The 17,979-nt window shown below is 33.8% G+C and overlaps 1 protein-coding gene and 1 long non-coding RNA gene across 2 annotated transcripts; one reads left to right on the forward strand and one right to left on the reverse strand.

Moving 5' to 3' along the window:
- Nucleotides 1-290: 290 nt before the first annotated feature.
- On the forward strand, nucleotides 291-3,981 carry LOC113698447 (uncharacterized). The gene is made up of 3 exons (XM_027218269.2): nucleotides 291-827; nucleotides 1,095-1,313; nucleotides 3,472-3,981. Exons 1-3 carry the CDS (start codon nucleotides 532-534, stop codon nucleotides 3,641-3,643), a joined length of 687 nt encoding a protein of 228 aa, XP_027074070.1. The 5' UTR covers nucleotides 291-531; the 3' UTR covers nucleotides 3,644-3,981.
- An 11,234-nt stretch (nucleotides 3,982-15,215) lies between these two features.
- Nucleotides 15,216-17,474, reverse strand: LOC140010257 (uncharacterized). The gene is made up of 2 exons (XR_011817559.1): nucleotides 17,018-17,474; nucleotides 15,216-15,618 (listed from the first exon to the last, which is right to left on the reverse strand). It is a non-coding gene; the product is annotated as an uncharacterized lncRNA (long non-coding RNA).
- Nucleotides 17,475-17,979: the final 505 nt, after the last annotated feature.

Here is a 17,979-nt window from a genome sequence, read left to right on the forward strand (position 1 = left end):
AAGCGCAAAACAAGTGGAATTTTCTTTAAACCTCTAGCTCTCTTTTTCTTTCTTTTTTTTTTTTTTCTTTTTTTGGCACCATTCCAAGTGATTAGTACAAGACAAATTGACTTCAATTTGAGTGAAAAAAGGGTTAAAAAGAAAAAAGTCTACGCAGCACTGTATAAACAGCAGTACTAGCCTCCCACTTTTTCTTTTACTGCTGTTGTCTTTTTTTGATCTGATGGCTCCTTTCCTTCTTTTGGTTGTGAATCTTTTAAATTCTTTTCTTTACTGCTCTCTTCAGCCAGTCAGTTCTCTTCTATGTTGTGGACTTGTCTTGTTGCTTTCCGAGTTTACTCCACAAGCTATAACATTGAAGAGTGCAAAATGTTCTGACTTAGATAAAGAAAGAAAGCAACTGTGAAAAAACAAAAATCAAACAAAAGGGGATAAGGAAGAAAACTTCTTCCTCAGTGGAGCTGGCCCTTCTTCTAGACCTAGCTAGATTACAACTCCTTTCTTTGATCTTCTCATTTGTTTTGTGAGAAAATGAGAGAAATATTGAATTCAGCATCACAAACCATGCTCAACCAAAGTTTGTTCGAGGATCAAGATATGTCATCACAACTTGGATTCTTCGCCTTCTCTTCAAACCCTTACAATCTACCCTTTGGGTGCAGTCAACCTTCTCTAAAAACTCTCACAGCAGTAGCTGGTTCATTGGCTGCAGATACACAAACAACCCTCTCTGAATCTGCTACTCAAAAGCAAAAAGAAGATGTCACTTCTCATTTTGGAGAACCCCCCCAGCTCCGTTCTTTACAAAGATCTAATGCAAATCTGTGGTAAATTATCGGTTTTTTTTTCAAGATATTGATCATGTCAAGAATTATTTGTAGATGTTGAATTTCTTATGGACAAAAAAGGGAATTAGGAAAGAAAAAGGGAATAAGGAGATAAAGTGAAATAAAAGAATCAAACACTTGCTCTAAAATGAAGGAAAAATTCATTGAACTGCTAGGTTATTTCTGATTCCCATGTGCATGTTCTTTCATCTGTGATTTACTTGGCTATCACTTTTTCTTTTTTTCTGATGTCTGCCATGATTTCAGGGCATGGGGAGAAGTGAATGATTGCATGAACTCCAAGAAAAATGGAGGAGATAATTATTTGGGAGTGGCAACAATAAAGATGAAGAAGATAAAGGCCAGGAGGAAGGTAAGAGAGCCAAGGTTTTGCTTCAAGACCTTAAGTGAAGTGGATGTTCTGGATGATGGGTACAAGTGGAGGAAATATGGACAGAAAGTGGTAAAAAACACGCAGCATCCCAGGTTTGACATTCTCGCTTTCTCATATTTCAAATTCATTAAAAATCTTAATATGTCAACAAGTTCCGTTTATCAAACATTTTTTTGTTATTTTTATTCATTTATGTTTTTGCCCTAGCTAGAACCTAATCAACAAAGCATGGACACCTCTCAGGCCGCTCTTTCCCTCCTTTTCTGCGATTCAAGACTTGCTTTAGGATTCATGAGAAGTCTAGTGATTGCATAGATAGTCTTTGAAGTTTTCTTTAAGAAGGGGTCGGGAAGTAAAAAAGATCACTAACGACTGTGTTATATCAGATTCAGAAGCTGCGGAGTGATTATACCATTATATTCACGGTAATCATGGCTTATGTATTAGTTAAGGGAAAAGTTGGCTCTAATGAAAGTGATCATTAGCCCTTAATCAAGATTGATCATCCGCTCTATACTCCTATGTTTGGATTTCTTCTCTTTTAGTTGCTTTTAGCAACCATGCTATAATGGATATCTATGGATGAATAGTCTGAAAAAGTTAATCATGTTTTGATTTTTCAGAGGTTTGATGGCACACTTGCTAGCCATCAAGAACATCATAGATTTCCCGAGAAATTTCAAGCAAGTTCCAGTAAATATTTTTTATGTCTGGATTCATAGGATTGAGAACCCAAATTTTCGAACAATGGCAAGGAAGTCGTACGATTTTGAGCGGTTAATTATTCGCTTGTTAATGCATAGTTGAAACACCATGCAAAAGCATTTGTTCAAGTTTCAAATGCAAAACCCTAGACAAAATCTAAATGATTTTTCACTATTTGCTTCTTTACGCTTTGATAATGAGGATTTCATTGAGATCCCATTTCATGATTTGCTTTAGCTAGGCTAAAAAGTAAATCAACTTTTATTGTTTAATGATTACAACAAACATAAATTCTCCTCTTTTCATGAGCTACATTGAAAACATTACACAATCTCATTTAGTACCAAAGGGCATATAGTGCTTTCCACAATTGAGAATAGGAGCCCACTCTGCTTAAAGCTACTCTTGTGATCATGAATCCAGCCATTGCCAGTTTGTTACATCTGCTTCTAAAAATTGTTTGCTCTACTGCTTTCCATTTTCTTGGTCATCTTTTTTCCCTTTTTACATGTACTGATGTAGTAAGTAACAGTATCATGGCTGCACATTGGCCTACCATCAACCTTGTGAATGTTGTCAAATTGTTTTTTTTTTTTTTTCAGATTTTCAGACATTAAACTACTTTTACCAAGGTCAACATGCATTAAACTACTTTTACCATTAATGTAGGTTTGTTCACCATGTCCACACCTTGTTCTAATTGTGTGCTGAAGCTAGGAATAAAAATTTGACTTGAGGGAATGGAAATGACCTCGCAAGGTCAAAAAACAATAAAATACCCTTCAAGATTCTTTCTCCCCCCCCCCCCCCCTCTTCAAATGAACATGTTAATAATTTTACTGACCGAGAATTAAGTTGAAGAATTTGCAGAATCCTTATCTTTTTCGATACTGTGCTTCACTCTTTTGCCAGAGTTTGGACACAAATTACTTTCAGATCTATATAGGTAACTTGTGAAAATTGGAGCCAGAAAATTGACTATTGACAAGTGTAAAAGGAGAGAAATATGTGGAATTTTTTTCTTTCCCCTAATATGTGGAGTCTCTTCTGTGTTGTTTTGTCGTGAAATATACAATCACATTTTTAGACAAAATAATATAGTCTCTTCAACAAAGCAAACAAAAAAAAAAGGAGACAAAGAAAAGAAAAACAACTGGGACGAATGAAGCACCGCCAAAACCAAAAAGGCTTGATCACAGTGCCAAGGACTTTGCTATTTTATTTGCACTAATAGTTGCTGGGAATAACTAAAAAACTATACCTGAAAACGTCTCTCTCTCTCTCTCTCTACAACTATATGTCAGATGTAATATTATACGTACAAATGCATGTCACAATGGGAGAACTATGTATGCTTTGCATTATCGAAGTATAGCACATAAGTCGTCACTGCTTGAGATGCTACATTTCATATTGAACAGTGCTTTAGATCCCAACCAAAATTAACTGAAAGCCATGGCTTCTTGATGAAAACAAATCTGTCCCTACAGCAGCTTGGAGGACTATATATACTAGTTACTAACATGTTATGGGACTTGGCTGCAGGAGCTATTATCGTTGTACACAAGATAACTGTCGTGTGAAGAAGCGAGTGGAACGATTAGCAGAAGATCCCAGAATGGTTATAACAACCTATGAAGGAAGACATATACATTCTCCATCCCAGGACGAGGATGATTCACAAGCTTCATCTCAAATGAACAACTTCTTCTGGTAGATCTACAAGTTGAATACATTTCTATATATATATAAAAGTTGAGTTTATATGCGTAGTATAAAGTTGTATGTTGTGTGTTTTCCATGGTGAAACTTTCTGGTATACACTCTTGATTTTGTCCATTTTCTATTCATATATACTACATCTTAATACTACGCATTTGAATTCAACTGGGCATATGTAAGTTGAAGTTTTCAACTTGTGCATCTTTTGATTCGTAGTTATAATGTGTGTAACATGTCATGTGCCCTTGTTTTATTGGGGCTTGCATGCATGCTAATGTAATACTACTAGTTTATGTTGGAACTCAGGCAGTTGGACTGTGATTTGTTCTTTCGTCCAGTTTGTTGTAGTTATTACACTATTTGGCATATAATAACACATTATTGCTGTATTTGAAAAAAAGAAAAGGTGATAGACATATACATAAAGATTATAAAGTTTGTATATATTGACAGTATATATATATATATATTATACAAATAGATCTGGATGGATGCATGACAGTTAATCACAATTTAATTAAATCTGAATGTTATATTTGTACATGTGATATGTATTTTATTCGTGTTTGTATATACGCTGTCACTGTTGCATACAAATTTTATCGTGTATATAATAGTTCATATATTGGGATACAACAATTACTTGGCTTTCACTTTAATTAGATGGAATCCGATGGAGCGCAACTGTATAGGTCAAGGTCCGCTCATATTGCATAATGGAAGTTTCTCCTTTTATTTATTTTTGGTTAGGCTATCTCCTATAAGGCTATACTACTTTTCCACTAATCAATTGGAGAGACATTCTAAACCATATGAGCGGGACTTCAAAAGAAATAAAAATCTATAAAGAAAAAGGAGAAAAAAAAATGGACAATTTGAAAGTTGAATTAGAGCTTTCATGATTATTTGGTTAGTCTCCCTAGTCCCTACCAACACAAGCCAAAATAATAAATTTTTGTTTTCAAAAATTCTTGACTGCATTTCTATTGGCGATTGCTTTCAAGCTCTTATTCTTCATGTTTCATGGGTTATACTTGTTCATTGTTTATTGTTAAATCTGAAAATCTCTCAATTGGTTCTTTAATTCCATTTGCTTGTCTCCTTCGTATTCATAATAATCTTTACAATCAATATGATTTTGGTTTCAAACCTCTGCACCTTCAGTAAAATTCGAAGGACGTATAATAGTGTATCCTTTTGGTTGAGTGATGGGATCTCTTTCCTTTCCTTTAGTCTCTTTTTTTTTTTTTGACACAACGGTAATATTTTTATAATCTAATCTATCCTAATCTAAGAGAATAACATTCTTATAAACCTAATTTATCCTAATTTAGAGAGAGGAGAGCCCCTGGGAGTAAAAACTTCACTGAAGACAACCACATACAGTGGCAATTTTATAGAAGGCAAATGTTAAACCCTTGACCTTCTAACACCGTCAAGACTTAAAGTGCTTGGCAGTGACCACCAGACCAAAGGCCGGTGGCTTTTTCCTCTAGTCTCATTAGCCAAATTAGACCTTTCTTTAGTACATGTTAAAGTACAAGTACAAGTAAAAGTTCACGATTGAAAAAAAAATAAAGAAAGAAAGAAAAAATCAATACAATTTCAATGTATTTTTCGGCATCCTAGTGCTTATCACTTTTCACTTTTGGCTTGTACGTCATCTTGCATTCCAACCATTAGTGGATCAGTTCCCTTGTATTATGGTGGTATCACTATTTCATCCACGTTTTATCTCTTAGATTGACCCACTATGAATTAGCTATGCTCGTTTGCACCCGTCAAATCTCTTGGCCCTGGCGCATTCGCTGAATCTGGCCCAAAATCTAAACTTGGTTTATTGAACCCCTGTCTGAATGGTCTACACTGCGTGATCAATGCTGTGAAACATAGTTGGGCCGACCTATAGACCTCTATGCAAGCCCTTTGAAATATTTTTATTTTTACTACTCTCGACTATTATGATTTTGATATTAAGATTGCCTCTCAATCATTACTTTCTTATGAAATTTTCAAACTTTGTTTCAAAGAGTAAATTTTGTATATACTATCATTGTAAAGTTTTTATTTATACTAATGAGTCGAGAATCTCAATCATTAGTTTAGTATAGAATTATTAATGCTTTTTTTTTTCAGAGAATAAATTGTATATACATTGTTAGTGTAAAATTTTATTTATACTAGTGAGTCAAGATGTTTAACAAAAAACAAAATACCAGACAGATTGTTGGGGTCACTTATGCACATATAGCAAATATCTAAATGCATTCGTATTAAAATTTTTTCGCACTAATAATGCATGTAAAAAGAAATTTTCATTTTTTTAAACAATTTGCGAGCAAAAGAATTTAAATGTATTCCAGCAACAACCAAAAAAAAAAATATCATTGGCTATGTATCTTCTCCTGTCAATTCCATGAAATTTTAGTGCAAGGGTGGAATTCTAACTCAAACACCAAAATTTTTTGTGGAGAAGAATTTTCAAGAGTTAAACCAATCAACAAAATAGCTTTGTTGGAAGGAGAATGGAACTCTTCCACAGAGCTAGAACTATAAAACTGACCCAAACTTGACAAGTATTTTTGGACAAAAGTTTGTTATATCATGCATCATGTGCTTATTGAACCCATTTTAATTAAAAAAAAAAAAACAAAGTAACCATGACTAGTCACAAAAAAAAATTAGGAAAGTTCGATAAAACCCTCCTCCTTCAGTTTTATCAATATATTTTTTTTCTTTTTTTTCTTACCTTCCACCCCTCCCCACACCCTTTTCACCTTCAACTGTTGTTGTTAGATTCAGAATTCGAATTCTAAACCTGGTAACAGAGAGAACTTTAAGAGGTTCCCCTCGACAACTAGACCAAAAGCCGTGGTGCAATTTTCTACATCTTGCTTCCATATTGGTGTTGCTAGGTTCAGAATTCGAATCTTAAACCTGGTAACAGAGAGAACTTTAAGGGGGTGCTTGTTTCATAGATTGGAATCAAAAATGGAAATGGAATCATATACTCTGGTTTTGGAATTAACCTTTTCATTCCAATATCTAACTTGGTTCACACATTGGAATTAGCATCATTCCAATTCTTGATGCTTGGTTTGACGAGTGTTTCAGAATTAAATACAATTAAATTTCAAATTTACCCCTGATATAACAATTCTTATAAAACAAAAGAATTACACATATGACAAATTAACATCTCAATAATCGTAACTACAATAGTTATTAATTTTTTTGACAAAATATAAAAAAAAATCATAAACCATAACAAAAATTAATACCAGAAAATAAATATATTGGCTGTATTAACAAGTGGTATTAATAAGGAGTAAATTCCCAAAAAGAGAGAGTTTTTAAACTAACTTCCCAAAGAGTGGCGATTTTTGAGTCTCTTCCCAAATGGTGAAAAACACATCGAAGGAATGTGTTCTTCCAAATAAAAATGCAACTTTCAAATATGTTATTTTAATTTTCATAAAATTGTTTAAATATGAAAAATTGGTTAAATAATGCATAACATACCAGCTCTTTATGAAAAATTGGCAGGTTTTGTAGTATGTTTTGTACTAGTTTTTTATGGGAAACATACCAACTCTTTATAGAAAAAATTGGTTAAATAGTGCCCAAAGGAAAACTAGTATGTTTTGTATTTAACATAAATTAAATATGTGAAAGTTAAAAAAAAAAAAAAGAAATTGCCCATAACATACTAGCTCTTTTATGGGAAAGTGATAGGTTTTGTATTTAATGTGTTATTTAACCAATTTCGTTGGCCTATGGAGTCCTCCCTCTTCCAAAACATGAACGGCTCATCAATCAAAATCTCAGAGACCTCAACAATACATACATGATTTAACCCCAGGTAACCTGTAAATTCAAACTATCTACAGTTTATAAATGAAAGGGATTGCATTCACTTTTCTAAAGGTACTTTGTAGTAAGGAAAATTTGGCAAAATGTAAAATCAGAAGTTTTGGCTCGACCCAGATTGTCCATTTCTTTGTTGACTGATGATTTTCTACAATCGACCAAAAGATGTAGGCCAAATTTGAGAAGAACAAGAGTTGTTATGATCGAGTGCCTCTTTATCGCTAAAAATATTTGTCCATTCCTTTCCCATTTAGATCTACTTTAGATTTTTTTTTTTCAAGAAATTTTGGATAAGAGATGAAGACTATATGATGAAGAAGAAGAGATAGGAAATCTGATGAAGAAGAAGAACAGAAAGTGCGGCGTGTGATGGAGAGAAAAAGAGGACAGGTCCGTCATAAATGTTGTCTGAGGGAATAAGTTGAGGTTTTTGCCCAAAACCTCTCAATTTGCTAGGGAGTGAGATAAGTCTGATTTTTTAGAAATGATTCCAAAAATTGTATTTCAATAGACTTAACCCAAGCAACAAACAAGGGGTTTATTCCATTCTGTGATTCCCAAACCCTTTAATTAAGCAGGCCCTAAGAGGTTCCCCCAGGCAACTACACCAAAAGCCGTGGTGCAATTTTCTCCATCTTGCTTCCATGTTGGTGTAAAACCTCCTCCCTTCTTCAACTAAATTCGCCCAGCCCAGAACTAATTTGTCGCCCAATATGCCCAATGGGACTATGATCTAGAAGGGCTTGGGCTCCTTCTTCCCTTTTCTCATTCTCGTACCATCACTATCCTATACGTTTCATACTCATCAATTTGTCTTCCAAAGAGATTATTTTGGGATTTTAAACAAAGAATGAAAGGTTTTGACTTTAGATGAGATGTATGAACTCGAATTGAATTTTTCAAGTCTTTAACAGAGCTAGACGTGCATGATCTTGTTTCATTATTTGGTAAATGGTCACTTCTAGGCGATACTTACATTGTTGACTGCAAACCTAGAGGAAATGACATAAACTCATGCACGATTTGGATCAATAGTTTTTTATTTGTTATGTCAGATCTGGATTAATTGTTTGATACTAACCAATTGGATGTCAAGCTTTTGTTCTGACAATTGTTCATTGGGCTAAAATTAATTTATTTTCCAATTAACACTTTCTGATTGCCGTAATGGATCAGACCAAAAAAAGGGGACAAACGTTGAATAAAGAAACAAAAGAGCCCCGTACAAGTTTGTTGAAACCCCAAGAAATATGCTTTGATGCTTTACGCAGGTAGTGAATGTTCATGGAAAAGCTCTGGTTTGCTTGCATGCAAAAGAGAATCTTGAAGAGGAAGATCTTTTAACATTGCATGCCTCTGTAAATCAATTGTTTTTTTTTTTACTGTGTTATTAGTACTAATTAACATCATAATGTCTGCAGAGAAACTATAGTACCAGAAGCAGAATTTATGCAGTTCCACTCAACTTTTTCTTAATTTAAACATTTGGAGGCTTGTATGAAAACAAAGCACTCTAAAATATGAATAGGTAGGTAAACATCCATTACCAGGAAATTAACCATAAAATACAGAGGTTGAAACGTTAAGAATTAGAGATTCTCGTTCAAATACTCCTGCTCTTTTTCCGCTTCTTAAATTTCACCCCGTCCCAGTTGAGAAAAGTTAAAAAAATATATAAATAAACATCTACATCCATCCAATGAAAGTAAAAACCTTAATTTTGTAGTTGGAAATTAGAGGTGAACTTCCTAATTGCCATCTTTATCTCTTTGTACTAAAATGTCATCCTTGGTTAACTCACTTGGAACTTGGGAACTGGGCCAATTGATATATTAATCCAATAACAATACAAGTAGTAGTATATTAGTAGGAACTTAGCCCAAAGAAAAGCCCAAGCACGTGAGGGCTACTAGAAATTCTACCATGTCTAGATTAATTAATTTGTTAATCACTTAGTTCCAACCAAACTCTTTGGATTACTTGCTAATCAAATGCTTAAAAATGTTGGTTAAAATATATTGTAATCAAGTTTAAAAGAAAAGGGTCTCTATATTCTATGTTGCCTTGGAAAGCTGGTGCATAAGAGTAGACCATGACCATGCTTCTTTCCTCTACCTTTCAATGCAGACCCCCGGGAGCCACCGTAGACCAGCACGTGGTCCCTCGTGACCCGCACGTTCAAACCCTAATGTCAAGGCCCTTAATAAGCCATATAGTTATTTATTTATGCCAAGGGAGCATTCCAATATTCAAGAGGACAAGAGGGGTTGGAAAACCCTAATTCTTTCAAGTTTAATTAATTTGACCATAGATAGATAAATGTAAGATTTCCTTGTATTTTTTGCCATTTTTTTTTTAAATAAATTTACATGTTAGTGTTGTTGCATCGGAGATAAATAAACAGTATAATTACACAAAATTGCTAACAATAAAAATCACCAAATTAGTATCCTTTGTATTAAGTATGAAATGAATTATAGTGATAAAAAGAAGGTAGTAAGCTAGCTTAGCATTTTACTTTCATACTCATTTATATATATAATGTATGCATATATGTTGAATAGGGTAAATATGTTTGGCATTATGAAATTATTATTTTATTCAATTTGTACAAGGTCAAGAAAAGATAAGACGAGAATGTCTATTTGTTGCTTTGGAGTTGTAATGAATTGTGGATTAGTGTGCTCATGAAAGAGTGCGAAAACAGATTGCATCGACTTACGACTTTTGCAGATAACTTATACTACTAAATCAATATGATTATGGTGGAGATAAGAGAGATAAGAGATGTTACCATGTCACTCCGCTATATGGTGTTGCTAATTAAGAAATTTTCAACTTAGAGTTAACAAAGAGTAATGCAATAACAAAATTTACCTTGAAAGATTAACCAGGTCAATGATGTTTAAGCATCTCAACGTCTATTCCATTTTGATAGTTTTGTTTTTCTTTTCATCCATCCCAAATTATAGTCTAATTTCTAATAGAAGAGTATAGTTAATTTTTAACTACCTTAGTTAAAAATATCTTTAGTTAATATAGAAAAAAATATAAACTAACTTATTTAATGTAGTTAACTTTTCCAAAACGTATTGGCATGTCAAAAGCTTTACTTAGTTACCATTCTGAGCTTAATTACATCAGTAGGAGAATTAAAGTCATCATTGTCTTCAAACCATGAGTAAAAATTTGACAAAATATCCATCTTCTCACAAATTTTTTGATAAAACTCCAACAAAAGAGTATGATCTTATTTCTACAAATCAAGAACATGAACAAGTCATATTTGAAATGCAGAGAATTTTTTTTGCCCAAGTTGAAATCGGTGTGGCCATATTTAAAATGCTCACTGATTCTTTATTTTCACGTTATTCAACTTTCCATCAATAATGGCTTTGATTCATGTCTTGAATAGTACAACTTTTTTTATCAGTATTGATGTTGTAATTAATGTAAAAGTATAGTGATTAATTATATTCTTAATATTAATTTAAGGATATATTAGAAAAATAGTATGCTAGATTTATTCTTCCAATAAAATTAACTAATTTTGCTTAAAATATATTTAAAAAATCAAAATTATCAAAATGGAACGAAGGGAGTACTCAAATTTGCACTATAAGGTGGTAAGGTCCGCGCCAAACCTTCCACAAGGCGATTTTCCCAAATTAAATATTTTTCTGTATGAAATCTAGTTATTTATATGATTAAATTTACCCCCTTAACAAAAGGTAAAACCAACATGGAGAAGCAACTCTATCCGATTTTTGGGAATAAGAATGAATGCATCCAAGATTGAAAAAAAAAAAAAGGTGCCTAAATTTTGACCCTTACTAATCTATCAAAGAAAATTTTGACCTAAGTTTGAAGATACCGGTGGGGGCAGTCCCATTTGTTTCTGCGTCGTTTCACCCAGAATTCGATGGGATGTGGGGCCAATTTATTCAGCTTGCGCACGTGGGCAGCTTCATCCAGTAGCTGCCCTCTCAAAGTCTTCAATAATTTCCGCTGCCCCACTTGCCCCCGTACACGGCTCGGGCATTGTCTGCTGCCCGTTACCCTCCAAGGCTGCTTTCGCCAACCTCCGTCAGCCCCTCTCGTGCCCAGCTGGTGTGTGCATTGAAATCTCTCTCTAGGTTGGCATTCGTGGGAAGAATAGAAGTATTGCTCCTAAACTAATAAATTTAAAAGCCACCTAATTAATAATAACAAATAGATTAATCTTGTATATAATGACGGTGCATACAACAAATCACCTAATTTTCATATGAATTTAAACTTTAATTTTTACATATATGTATACACGCTCATTAGCATATATATACATTATCAGTCAGTCTGTATGAAGTTAATCTTAACAAATATGATATTTTATTTTTCACATCGTGACAGAAAAATCTCGGAAAAACTCACCTACTACTTTCTAAATGTATTTTGTTTCGAATACTTGGTTTTAGAGAAAGATACCAAAAATTGGCCTAATAGATAAGATATTTGTATAGAGTGATGCATACATGATACGACCCTTGGCACCTGCACTGTAAGATGGTAATTTCTGCCATAAATTGTTTGGTTAGTTAGTGGATTATTAGCAAAAATATATTTACCCGTATCATCAATATATTTTGCAACCATCCTTTTATTTCATATACATCACATTTAAAAAAAGTTACAAAATTTTTTTTAAAAAAAAATTATCTCAAATAATTTAATATCCAAACACGCTCGAAGAGATTAATAAAAACTTGATACATGGTTTGGACCATTGATGGAGTACAAGCATGATATATGGACGAGCAGTCGACAACTAGTGGCGGATCTAGGGATCTATGAAAGGTAGGTGACTTCTGAATCTTTAATGCTATAAATATCTTGTGAGTCTTAAAAGGAGTAGATATTAATTTTTTTTTTTGAATGTACAAGTGAGAAATTAAAATCAACATGTTAAAGATAATTTGGATGCATGATAAATAAAATTACAAGAGTGGCCCGCGGATAATCATGATGTGATTAGTTTCCAGCTAATTGCTTAATTTACATACATAAGGTGATTTCCATAAATATTTTCAATTTTTTAATGAATATAAATTGTGTCAGTTAAGCCTCTCATATTTTTTTTTTCTAATTATTCAGCCCTTTAATAAAAAAATGTTAGGATTTTTGCAATATCGATACTTGATAAGCAACCATATTTTTCTACTAAATTTTAAAAGCTAAATTAACATTGGTCCAAAGTCATGGGTAAAATTCAGTTAGGAAATGAATCAAATTAGCTGATCTAACAACACCCAATGTAGCAAAAAAAAAAAAACACATTTTAGCAAAAATAAAAGAATAAAAATTTGGGGTGGGCCTCAAAAAATACTGCTCAAAATGTCCTCATTAGTTCCAATTAAGACTAAAAGTTAAATTTGATGACATGTAAATTGACGTGGGTGCCCATGCATGAAGGCCGCGAACATCACGCATGCATGGGTGATTGGAGAGATGTGTACGTACACGCTTGCATTGGATTATTTTCCCAGGTGAGGTGGAGCCCACCCAGCCTCACCATCTCCTATTATGACGCTGTATATTCAACTGGTACTGGGACCCACTTGAAGAAAAAATCCAAATGGTGACATTGGATTGTCTGTTTCTGCTGGATGCTGCTGCTGCTGCTCTGGTTTCAGCGCCTTACACGTGGCAGATCATAGTCGGAAGTTCTACTGGCGGTTTGTGCTAGTACCCTAGCATTAGAGCGGAATTGTAGCATCTAGTTTCTTGTAGCCTTATAATGCACATCCACAAATTAATTCTTGTAGTATCTACTTTTGCATTATGTGTATTTTTTAAATACATTTTTATATACCATCAAGAAATATTTCAGCTAAATGTGCATAATATGTGATAGACTACTTTGGTTAATATTTACTACTCCATCCGTCTCATAAAAAAAGTAGTTTCACTTTCTTTTTGTATCTGTTCCAAATTATATGTTTATTTTCCTTTTTTTAAAATTAGATATTCTGTCAGTTTACTAATATGCTCATATTTAATGTACATTGTTATCCGCAATTTCATTATTATTATTATTATATTTTAGTCAAATTTTTGACGTTCACTAGGTCAAGTCCTGCATTGAGCAATTAAAGTTTCAAGAGTGATTAGTAATACGAGTCATATATCCTTTTTTTTCATCCTCCCATCTCTTTCCCCCGTCTTTCCAACCCCCGCCCTAATTGCTAAATATGATATTCAAATCCTGAACTTGACAGCAATGAAAACTCTAAAAACCCTTCCTTGATTATTAGGTTGATCTGAGTGGTTATGGGTCATATACTTTGAATAATTCATCCAAAAACAATTGTTTTAACTATATCAACTAATAATTTTTAATCTATATGAAAATAGAAGTAGGCCTATCTTAAGGGGATAGAGGAAGTACATTATTATTTCCAGTTAAAAATAACTTTCCTGAGTACATTATAACTTGTAATAAAAAAATGAACATTTTATCCAATGAGTTCAAATAAATACTTATTTTGTGAATGTTCAAATAAATGAAACAGGAATTACGAGTCAGTTTGGTACATTGTAAAATGTTTTCAACACAAAAAAAAATTTTTTGCAGAAATTAATTTCAAAGAAAAGGCTTTTTTTTTCATTAATTTCTTATGTTTGATTTACTACTTTTATACTAATGAAAACGGAACATGACACTTTACAGTCACCTCTCCAGGTTCTATTTCTTTTACCCAACCAATCCTATGCAGTTTGGGATGCCCTTCAACGGGAAAGTTCAGCAAATTCACTTTGGTGCTAAAAGTACTTAATTTTGACAAGTACCACAATTAATTACTAAATTAAATATACAATTAGAAATTCTGCACTTGGTTTGAAATAATTGATTTCCTCAAGTCTCATCCTCTTTTTTCTTTGGTAAGAGATTACGAACCATATACGCACGCTAGCTATTTTGACGAAGGTCAATTTAAAGTTAGGGCGAATCGCATCAAATTTTGTCATCAAAGACAACTCCACGTATAGTTTGACTCTGGACGAGGAATATGTAGGTCGTGTTGAATAAATGCGCAGTCATGAGCAACGACTCTCTTGGCATGTTCACCCGAGTCTTCATATATGATACAAGTGATTTTGAAGCGTTTCAGTGGTCATCCCAGGAAAAACCATGCACTAATACCAATCGACACGGAACGAAAACGTAGTATGACAGGGAAAGGATTATACAAACCGTAACCGTAGTTATTAAACTCGGTCCGGAGCTCGATCCGAAGAAGCGATTAAGTCACCGGTTCAATCACGAGTTAAACAGTTCAACCATGAATTACACAATAACTATATAATATAATATAATATAATAATATATTTAAATTATAAAAATAATAAAATTTTTAATTTAGTGATGTAATTTAACCGATCATTTTTAAAGATTCATCGATTGAACCATTGAATCATTGACTCGTCAACGAGTATTTTGCTTGATTAGCCTAATTAGTAACCCAACCCGATTCTATTACAGGTTCATCGGATTGACCGGTTCGACTGCTAGGTCAGGCCGGATGTTATAAATATGACACAAACACTTTTCTATAAGAAATAAACCAAAGGCAATATACGATCAGCTCTTTGAAAAAAAAAAAAAAAAAGATTCAAACTAGAATCTTAATTTTGAAGCGTACTCAAGAAACGTTAAATAATTCGCCAACACAATAGTGTTAAATTTTGATAAAATATGTCAAGAGATGAATGAATACAATGGTCTTGATTAAACCTATTTATAAGCACGCCAATTGCTAGAAACACATAAGAAATAGAAAATAGTAAATAAGGAAACTATTTAACACATAAGAAACTACTAAATACTCTAAATAGAAAACGAAACAAAATACAAAGAAAGTTACTGAAGATCAAGTCTACCATCCATGGAGGATCTGGGGTTGGATCCAAGGCCTGCAAGAATGGATCCGAGACTAGATCACGGTTGGAAGCAATCGAAATTGGCCTTTTTGATCTGGCACTAGATCCGACCCTAGGTATCCTCTGATCTGGCCAGTTCTTCCCTCGAGTCCTGAGGAAATTCTACGTCATAAAGCAAACCTATATCATGGTCCAGTGAAACAAGAAAATGCACAGGTTAAGCGATAAGAGCCAACAAATTCCTGTCGTACATTTTTCAATTCCATTTCAGATTCTCAAACATGAAGATATTCTTGAGTTCAACACATTCGATGCAAGCAAGGAGGATGACCAAAATACTCGGTCTAATCAATATACTGAAGAGAAGCTAGCTAGAATATTGTAACAGGTGTAGGACTTTTGCTACACTCAAAGGTGTAACTAACATCTCTGTTGAGTTTTAACTTTTATTAATCCAAACAACCGTTGATCATCCAATTCTGAACCCACTAATGGAGCAAAATAGTCACCAAAAGCAAGAACAAGACATGGTTCTTTTCCCTCCCTCCACGCATTCTTCTCATTCTCTTCCAAGTTGCCTAATCTTTCTCACCATCAAAAGTCCCCTGGCTATCGTTCTCAAATAATTTCTCATGTACGAGATCTGTTCTGAAATATATTTTCATCAAATACTGAGCTTCTATTTATTTATTTTCTTGAGATTAATTACATTCTTCAAACTGAGACTAAATTTGGGGACTTGAAAGGGAAGATGGAGGAGAAACTTGTAGTCTTGGACAGATGAAAAAGGGATGGAGATAATGAAATTTTCAATGAACAGACAGGCGTCACTATATTAGGGTAGGTAACGAGGGTGTTACACTTTTGGAAGTAATAGAAAATTCGTAGCCGGACGTAATAGTCATATATTAGGGACGGAAAGATTTCGCAATCGAAAGATTGCTGAACCCATAATTCTCCCACATATAAGGTCTTATTTTTCTCACTATCCTGTTTACTTTTGAAAATATCTTGCTAAATAGATAAGGTGTGCGTGCGTATATGCCTAACTTCCAAGACTTTTAGGTGATTTTAACCATTTCAACAAGTTAAGGTCACCAAAAGCGAATGCAATATATATGTCACCAAGATTTTTTTTTTTTTCTATGTAAATTAGTCAAGTTGGATTAGTGTCCCGGAAAATTAACTTCAAATACAATATCAAATTTAGTGATAACACAAATGTTTTTCTCCCTTGATTGCAAACACAAATGATGTGGACAGAAATATTATTGTCTTTACCCATATCAAAAGGGGGATCCATGGTTTGTGATAGTTATAACATACACATATGTAACCCTTTGTCACATGGATGCAGATTTTAATGCAATTAATTTACTGTCAAGAATAATCAAATCTTGCTTAATAAATGATGAATAAAGAACTAGAACCTGAGAAGGAGAAAAGAGAAAAGGCCAGTTGGGGGATCACTACAAAATATTCAATAGTCATCAATGGCATAATGCAGGGAGCAGAAAGCGACAGCAACTTATTACAAGAAGGTGACCTTGTAGGAGAGCCCCTCGGACAAAAACAGTACCTTGGCCCATGTGTTGTCCTCCCCGCGCAAGGCGTCCTAGGCTAAAAATGCCTTGGAGGTGTTTGTCTCGACCACAACCTACACTTCATTGTATACACATTGCTCTTCCAAACCACAAACTCTGTCTTGTCCCATGCAATCTGTCACTCAATATGCTTTCCCTCTCTGTCTCTCAACTCTCACCCACAAAAGAGATAGACCCTTAACCAGTCCCCTGAAAAAAAAAAAAGAAAAAAAAGAAAAGGACACTAGCTAGGCAACATGTATAATTGCCAATGTCTAATGCAGCTTTCTATCGTTGTTGAAGAGGATTGGCTCCTTTATTTGCCAGTCAATTGCTCCCTTTGGCCTTGATGCGCCATGTTTCTTTTCACTCGAGCAAGGATGGAATGAAGATATCTTCTTGGGATATTTAAGGCTTTGGTATGAGATGAATAGATGACTTCTTGTTAGAGATAATTTGAAGGAAATTTGGTATTGTTTAGCTCCAAGCAAGAATACATTGTTCTAACTACTTCTTTTGGTAAAAGAAAATGACATATGTTATGTCGTATACATTTTGTATATCTAGATATTAGCACATCACACATCACGGACTCTATTATTCATTGGATTATTCATTTTACAATAGAATGCAAATTGATTAACTTGATTATTTGAGTTCTTGTCCACTTTAGGTGAAAAGAAAAAACAAAGCTAACCATTGTTAAAATTCGGATTTCTCTTATTGTTCTTCAATGGTAGCTAGTAATGACTGACTGATAGCCACCGTTGGCCTGCCACCAAAATCAATACTAACCTTTTCTCTTCTAGCAAGGGGTGTACATTTCATAACGGAAAACCAAATAAGTAGTCTGCTTTATGCTTTTTATTTAAATCCTCTATTTGACGGTTGAGGATGAAAAGGGTGCGAGGAGAGGTCGAAGAGCGAAAAAAAGAAGAAAAAAAAAACTGGCTATGCT

This window comes from Coffea arabica, chromosome 7c (assembly GCF_036785885.1).
Source record: "Coffea arabica cultivar ET-39 chromosome 7c, Coffea Arabica ET-39 HiFi, whole genome shotgun sequence".
In the NCBI taxonomy this organism is placed as follows: Eukaryota; Viridiplantae; Streptophyta; class Magnoliopsida; order Gentianales; family Rubiaceae; genus Coffea; species Coffea arabica.

Bases quoted from the DNA above. Each gene is read 5' to 3' on its own strand.
- LOC113698447 (XM_027218269.2), top strand. From the start codon at position 532: ATGAGAGAAATATTGAATTCAGCATCACAAACCATGCTCAACCAAAGT. The intron at 828-1,094 runs GTAAATTATCGG...CCATGATTTCAG, and splicing joins AGATCTAATGCAAATCTGTG to GGCATGGGGAGAAGTGAATG. The intron at 1,314-3,471 runs GTTTGACATTCT...ACTTGGCTGCAG, and splicing joins AAAAACACGCAGCATCCCAG to GAGCTATTATCGTTGTACAC.